Source organism: Austrofundulus limnaeus, unplaced genomic scaffold (assembly GCF_001266775.1).
Source record: "Austrofundulus limnaeus strain Quisiro unplaced genomic scaffold, Austrofundulus_limnaeus-1.0 Scaffold177, whole genome shotgun sequence".
Classification (NCBI taxonomy): Eukaryota; Metazoa; Chordata; class Actinopteri; order Cyprinodontiformes; family Rivulidae; genus Austrofundulus; species Austrofundulus limnaeus.
In genome coordinates this window covers 1,070,734-1,077,668 of record NW_013952579.1, presented here as the reverse complement: position 1 = coordinate 1,077,668, position 6,935 = coordinate 1,070,734, and the positions used below count along the sequence as shown (strand labels likewise).

The window sequence follows — 6,935 nt, the reverse complement described above, 5'->3', positions numbered from 1 at the left end:
AGCACACTTAAATTGACTTAAATTGTATTTATCATTATGAACAACCATAACTTTATCCTTTCACCCACAAAAGTATGTGTTGAAAGCAGCCCAATGACAACCTGATATCAGACAGAAATGATGTTAAACAGCCCAATCATGAAGCAGTTTGTTACAAACTGCACTTCATATTTTAGCCACAGGATGGCGCCAAACACCACTTAAAACAAGCTTCAGAAAYGCTTCACTTGCCCATCAATAACAGGGTCAGTTAAGCATAACAGACGTGTGAAGCAGCGTAAGTCAGTGTAAATAGAAAATTTTAATGTTTTTTTTCCCAGATTTTAAAGTTTTCATCAAGAATTTGTAATGAAGTCTATTAGAACGTCTCACAAAACAATAACAACTGTATTTATGTATTTTGCACTCACCAACAGAGTTATCCATTTTTGCTGATGTTTTCTATAATTTTCCTGTAAGAGGATAAAACAATTACAAAAATGTAAGATTTCATGCACTTCACTCCAATTTAAAATCAAACTGTTCATTTAAATGAATGCATTATACTGAGGAAAAAACATGCGTTTAGGAAATTATTGGTTAAACGTCCSGACAAAACAATAAAAATACCATAAAACTCTATTTTTATTTAAGAGTTAAGACAGAAAGTGTTGCACATTTTTTTGTAATCAACTCTGTAAAAATGCACCAATAAACATCAAATACAAAAATAACAGCCTAATCATAAACAAATGGGTTCAGGAGCACTGCGAAAGTCTTGAAAGGTGACTCTTTTCCTTACATTGCAACTTTTGTCATTATTTACACTTTAATCTTAGAACTAAAGTAAAAATAAAAATCTGATCATCATTTTGTCTTCCAATAGGTCCCAACACTCTGTCACATACTGTAGCTCTGAAAAACGTTTTGTGGTAACAGATTTTAAACATGTGGACTCAAAAAATGTAACAAAACAGAGCACCAATCCAATTAAATCTTCTGAACATCTACTTATGAACACAGATCGGTTTCTAAAAAATATATCCACTATTTTAGTAAAAATGTAAAAAAGCAAACAACACATGTTTTCTTTTTCTTAAATTGCATTGTGAAAGAAAAGTGCTGTGGAATCAAAACAGCGAGATAAACAACAAAGAAGTGTCAGTGGCACGTGTGGAAACAATTAATCTTCACAGGACTAATAAAAGTTATGAAGCAGAATAAACCAGTCACAACATGACTTGGAGCGTACTGCATGTTCTCCACTTCTCAGCAATTACACAAGGACACAAAGAAAAGTTGCCCCATGAAGAAAAAAGGTTGGGGAGGCCGTTTTTTTTTTTTTTTTTGCCCTGGGGTAAAAAGCTAGTGCTCCCCTCAGCAGGAGACCGCTCACATTTCTGCACGATTTCCTCTGCAAAAAATGGCGGGGAGGAGCAACAAACACACAATTTAAAGTTACAGTTTTAAAGCTTAAACTATGCATTGTAGAGAACTAAAATGAAACACTTATTTACGTAGGTTTAGCAGTTAAGAATGTTATTTCCACGTGGAATAAGTTACATAACACTAACTCAAAAACAATACAGAATAAGACTTTTATCAACCGAATTCAACCACTGAAGATATTTAAATCTCCATTTTTTGCGTTCTTTTCTACTGTAACGCTTCATTTGAACAACGACGGCCATAACAAATAATAAAGATAAATTACTCAAACGGACTTAAAGACGCCGAGCATAACAACAAACACAACTAACAGGACCCAAAACAAGCTGTAGAGCTGGCTAACGCTYTCCTGGGTGGTTATTTATCAGTACGAGCAGCTTTGTCTCCAGTTCCTCACCGTCAAAGGCAGCTCAGCTTGAAGTACAAACCTTTTTCTCTCCACCTTCTTGTCTCTATTCAAAGCGCCAACAACTGCACCTTCGCGCACAAACTCTCTGAACGTTACGTCAACAGCGACGTCGGCGCTCATTGGTCCAAACCCACCAATCACAGCGAGAGTTGRAACTAGCGCGCGCGAAAGAGAAGTTGAAGGAGGGGCATACTTGAAAACAAAGAGAAGTGTAAAATGTCAGTGAGTAATAATATACAGTAAACGTAATGTAACGCCAAAAGTGATTAGCTGGTAAGTTTTAGTTCACATGACACCGTGACTGTTGGCCTGGGCTTTAGTAAGAATGGGTGTATTAAGGCGGTATTAACTTATGAGGTTTGTAGTAACATTATCGTCCACATGGTAATGTTTTTGCCCGATGTGTCTGTTTGTTACCGACATATTTTATGAACAACTGAACAAAACTGAATTCAATCTATTGAAACTTGCAGAARGTAGTGATTTAATTTAACTTTTGAAGTCTGCCTATTTTCAGATGGCTGCTACAGCCAGACACACACGAATGGTTAACTGAATTTATGTTTCATACGCTGTATGACTGGCTAAAACTGGGCAATGTTATTAATAAATGTGCGCTCGGTTTCTGTAAAATTCGGGAGAAAACAAACAAACAAAAAAACTCGCTAAAACAAAAGTCTTCCGGTCGTCGTCACAACATGCGGCYTTTATTTTGAAAGTTTTTCGAGTAACTTCCGATTGTGTTGATTCCTGTATTTGACAGCTCRTCAGAGTCACGACGAGGGCTCAAACTACACATTTCTGCGTTTTGATGTAAAAATGGGGGCTTGTCTGGCTTTGTGCTCTTTAGCAAGTTGTGTAAGTATTTCGTCTTAAAACCTCTTTTATCTTGAATGTCAAATAATCGCTTTTTGTCCACTGCCATTGTTTGTTAATGTTAGTWATGCTAACCTAATGGCTAACAAAACCCGTTTTACTACAGCTAATGAAACCAGTTAAATTCGTATTCGGGTTTCGTTATTCACACGTAACTATTAAATTAATTTTGAGGGAAGTAGCTTAGGAATCTAGCTAGTATTGTAWATAAATAATGACTGAGGAAGTGTTTGAACATTTTGCAGGCCGATTGTAAAACTTAAGAAACGCGGAAGCTTTTACGATAAGTCACATGAGATAAATTAAAAAAAAATATTAACTAAGATAAATTATGTGATTTTGTTTATTTAGCCTTTAGCCTAATCACGTCTACAGCTTCTTAGCCCTGTCCAACAGGACAAATGAGTCGCTGCAGGAAAAGGTTGAACTTGTGTTTTACTTGTGACAGTGAACGCCCATAGAATGAACAATACGTGATGTTTRTTTGACACATCTTTGTCAGATTTGACACAAAATATTTGATCGTAATGTATGTACATCCTCTTTGGCAGTTCTGGAAAACCAGCATCATGTTTAATAATTTAACAGCAGAGCTTTTCCTTTACGGCACATCCTGTTTATGATTTGAGTGTCACCGGTTTGAGCATCAGATTATATGTGTTTGATGTTGACTGATATCTCGCCCAAAGCTTTACTGTTTTTTGTTTATTTTTTCCTTTTTTCCCTCATGTTATCCCTCGCAGGCCTCCTGTCTCTGTGGTTCAGCACCATGTCTTCTGTGTGGCTGCTGTCCCTCAAATAACTCCACCGTCACACGACTGGTTTTCTCTTTCTTCCTTCTTCTTGGCACACTTGTGTCCGTCATCATGATCCTTCCTGGAATGGAAACGCAGCTCCGCAAAGTGAGGTTTTAGTCCTAATATAATACACAGTAATAAATGTCTCTTTGTGAATTAGTTTTTTGAGCTTTTGATTTCCTTTTGTGTGCTTTTTATGAGGATAAGACCGTTTAATAGCTGTTTTGTTGAAGGCTGGAATTATTTTTGTTGACATTTTCGTAATAAGTTGTCCACACAGGAAATTACGTGGATCTTGATATCGTAAACACTGCCTGGATTAATTTGATATTTRAGCTGTTTCATCTGACTCTCCTCTCTTTCACAGATCCCAGGGTTTTGTAAGGGAGGAACTACTATAATCAGTRTTGAAAACCAGGTCAACTGTGAGGTCATCGTGGGCTACAAGTCTGTGTATCGCATGTGCTTCGCCATGGCCTGCTTCTTCTTCTTGTTCGCCATCATCATGATACGTGTCCGTAACAGCAAAGACCCACGAGCAGCTATTCAAAACGGGTAGGCGTTCTGCTGGCCTTTTTATTATACAGAGATCCAGTCTCTTTTTGATGTTGTTTTTTTTTWAATTATTTTATTTTTTGCTGAATATGGGATTTTCTTTTCCTTTTCAGATTCTGGTTCTTTAAATTTCTTATCCTGGTTGGGATTACAGTGGGAGCTTTTTTCATCCCAGATGGAACATTTCATACTGGTACTAACATCTCTGTTGATTTAATGATTTAAAATAAATATTAAACAAACTGAAATAGAGTTTGGCATCATRTGTTCAAGGCAGGGCAATGTTTTATGGGACTTATGTTAAGTCCAAAACTAGAAAAAAGAGCAGATGGGTATTGATCTTTCTGCTGTTCATTTTTGTAATCAATAGTTGAAATCGATCAATATTACTAGGAAAAATAGATAAGTTGTTACCATTATACCTAAAATGTACAATAAAAAAAGGGACACAACTGGAAGTATTGAGGCTTGAACTGCCTGTGATATACACTTCTTACAAATACAAAACCTGGAAGAAAGCATCTTAATATTAATGAAATTTGTCATAATATGCACAATTTTACTCCTTTTTTCACATAACTGACCTATTTTTGTTTTGAACTTTTTAGTCAATATTGTCAAATGATTTAGTAGAGCTGGTTACAGCAGTACTGACAAAAGTTGTGAGTTTGCAATGCCTTCCCCTGAATCAGACCAGTTCCTTGTTTATTGCCTGTGTTGTGACCCATTGTACCAATGCTCTGTTTGCATGCAGGCGTTCCTCCTCATTGTCCTAAAATAGTAGGGGTGTAAGAAAATATCGATACATTGAAATATCGCGATATTTAATTTCCTGATACTGTACCGATATTCTAAAGCCCTGCATCGATTTTTTATTAAGGTTTAAAATGTTAGCTTTCCTGCCAGCCGTTCATTTTTATGTTGTAGTTCAGCCTCTGACCACTAGTTGGCAGCAGTGAGCCAGCCATTTGGCTACTCTACCTCTTGAGGTAGAGGCTATTGTTAAGTGTTGGGTGACCATATTGTAAATTAATATTAAAAACTAAAAGCTGGAAAAATATATTTTCAACCTATTTATTGGCTAATTTAATCTGATAATTGAAAACATGGATGAAATAAGAAATATGAAACAAATAAATTAAAATACATACAAAGCAGAACACAGCTAAATGTATCAAAAGTATGTCTATGCAATATTATAATTTTCTGAGACAATGAATTTTGGTTTTTCATTTTTTTCCCCCAGTAAGGGGTTTTTATTTAACAGAGTTTTTGGACCAAAAAAATCGCAATATATCGCCTTGCTTACAGTATTGCAATATATTGGGATATATCATATCGTGACCCCTTTGTCATGATATGCATCGTATCGCCAAATTCTTGCCAAAACACAGCCCTATAAAATAGCTGTCTGAGTTGGCTTTTTCAGTGACATTTGTGACACTATTTTAACACGGTTCATGTAATTTTTAACAATATGTTAATGTCTTTCCAATATTACATTAATTTGTATTTATAATAAAAATATGACATCACAGGCACTTAAAGGAATACAGAAATGCCCGTCCCACCTCTCAGATATTTGATCTGTATTCTGTGTATTTTATCACTGCATTCAGTCAAGTTTGTCATCACTGATGCCGGCTAAAGCTTGCACCTAGACTGAATGAAAAGTATTAAAGCGTTCAAATCAAAAAGCAAATGCCAGGAGAACACTTTCATTGTTTTATATTGCTGGAAATGATGTCTCTAAGTCTTACTTATTATTAGTCCATGTTTTATGGATATATAGTTATAGTGAAAATWAAACAGAAGGCAGGTCATCACTAAAGTTAATTATGTTTTTTCATGGTTGTAATTAAGAAWGTTCTTTTCATCAATGACATAAGTGCACCATAAATGTTGACTGAAATGATTAAACATGTTTACGTTACATAAACATCATGAACGGTGCTAAAGATCAGCTGTAACTGGTGTKACGTCATGTTGCCAGGCTCTAAATACCAAATATATGTATGTATGTTTTACTTACAAGCAGTAATAGAAAACTTGTGTATCTGCTTCCTTTTACCCGTGACAGTGTGGTTTTACTTTGGAGTCGTGGGCTCCTTCATCTTCATCCTAATTCAGCTCATCCTCTTGATCGATTTCGCCCACTCCTGGAATAAGATCTGGGTTGAAAATGCTGAGGAAACTAACAACAAATGCTGGTTTGCAGGTAAAGCCGTTTTCTAAAAAAGTTTTTTTTTCCAAGTAAATTTGACAAATATAATGTTGGATAGTTTTTATATGAGAAAGTATCCACTTGATGCCAATGTTTAAAATAGTTGCGGATGTTTTTTTTCTGTGGTAATTTTGCCTGTGCTTAAAGAGTAACTTAACCCAAAATTAACTTTTTTTTAGCTGATAAACTGTCTAGAATGTGTCTAAAATGTTATATAGTACTGTTTTTGTGCTAATTTTGATGTTTTTGTGCGTATTTGTTCAAATCTGTAATATTTGGTCTAAAAATGTGTTTTTGCTGCTCATGTGGGTAGAGCAGTGGTACTGTAGGCTAATTTGCATATTGGTTAATGGCTGTCCACGGTGACATGTCTTTTCCATAGTTTCGTCACAGCGGCTGTGTTCTGGTATAAAAGCCTCTCTCTAAGACACGCCCCTGCAGCAGTCAGAGGGTGGAACAGTTCGCAAGCTTAGCATGATCGTCTGTTGACCTTCAGCCTCGGGTGGGGAGAGTTGACTGCTGTGCTGCTCTTTTTCTCCCTCTCTCTCTCCCCCTCTCTCTCTCCCCACACACACACACACACACACACACACACAGAGAGAGAGAGAGAGAGAGAGAGAGAGAGAGAGAGAGAGAGAGAGAGAGA

General features: G+C 36.2%; 2 protein-coding genes across 3 annotated transcripts in view; one reads left to right on the top strand and one right to left on the bottom strand.

The window, feature by feature from the left end:
- The window catches only part of LOC106524157 (stathmin), a 4,011-nt gene extending 2,060 nt beyond the window's left edge, over positions 1-1,951 (bottom strand). The window contains exons 1-2 of one of the 2 annotated variants that reach the window (XM_014017848.1): positions 1,826-1,951; positions 411-452 (exon numbers count right to left, since the gene is read on the bottom strand). In XM_014017848.1, coding sequence (XP_013873302.1) covers positions 411-426 — 16 coding nt within the window. In that variant the 5' untranslated portion in view covers positions 427-452; positions 1,826-1,951. The remainder of the gene's footprint in view (positions 1-410; positions 453-1,825) is intronic. The other variant, XM_014017849.1, reaches the window with a different exon arrangement.
- Positions 1,952-2,044: 93 nt separating this feature from the next.
- Positions 2,045-6,935, top strand: part of serinc2l (serine incorporator 2, like) — an 11,777-nt gene continuing 6,886 nt past the window's right edge. The window contains exons 1-6 of the mRNA XM_014017847.1: positions 2,045-2,110; positions 2,601-2,695; positions 3,457-3,615; positions 3,878-4,065; positions 4,179-4,258; positions 6,146-6,283. Coding sequence (XP_013873301.1) covers positions 2,657-2,695; positions 3,457-3,615; positions 3,878-4,065; positions 4,179-4,258; positions 6,146-6,283 — 604 coding nt within the window. The 5' untranslated portion in view covers positions 2,045-2,110; positions 2,601-2,656. The remainder of the gene's footprint in view (positions 2,111-2,600; positions 2,696-3,456; positions 3,616-3,877; positions 4,066-4,178; positions 4,259-6,145; positions 6,284-6,935) is intronic.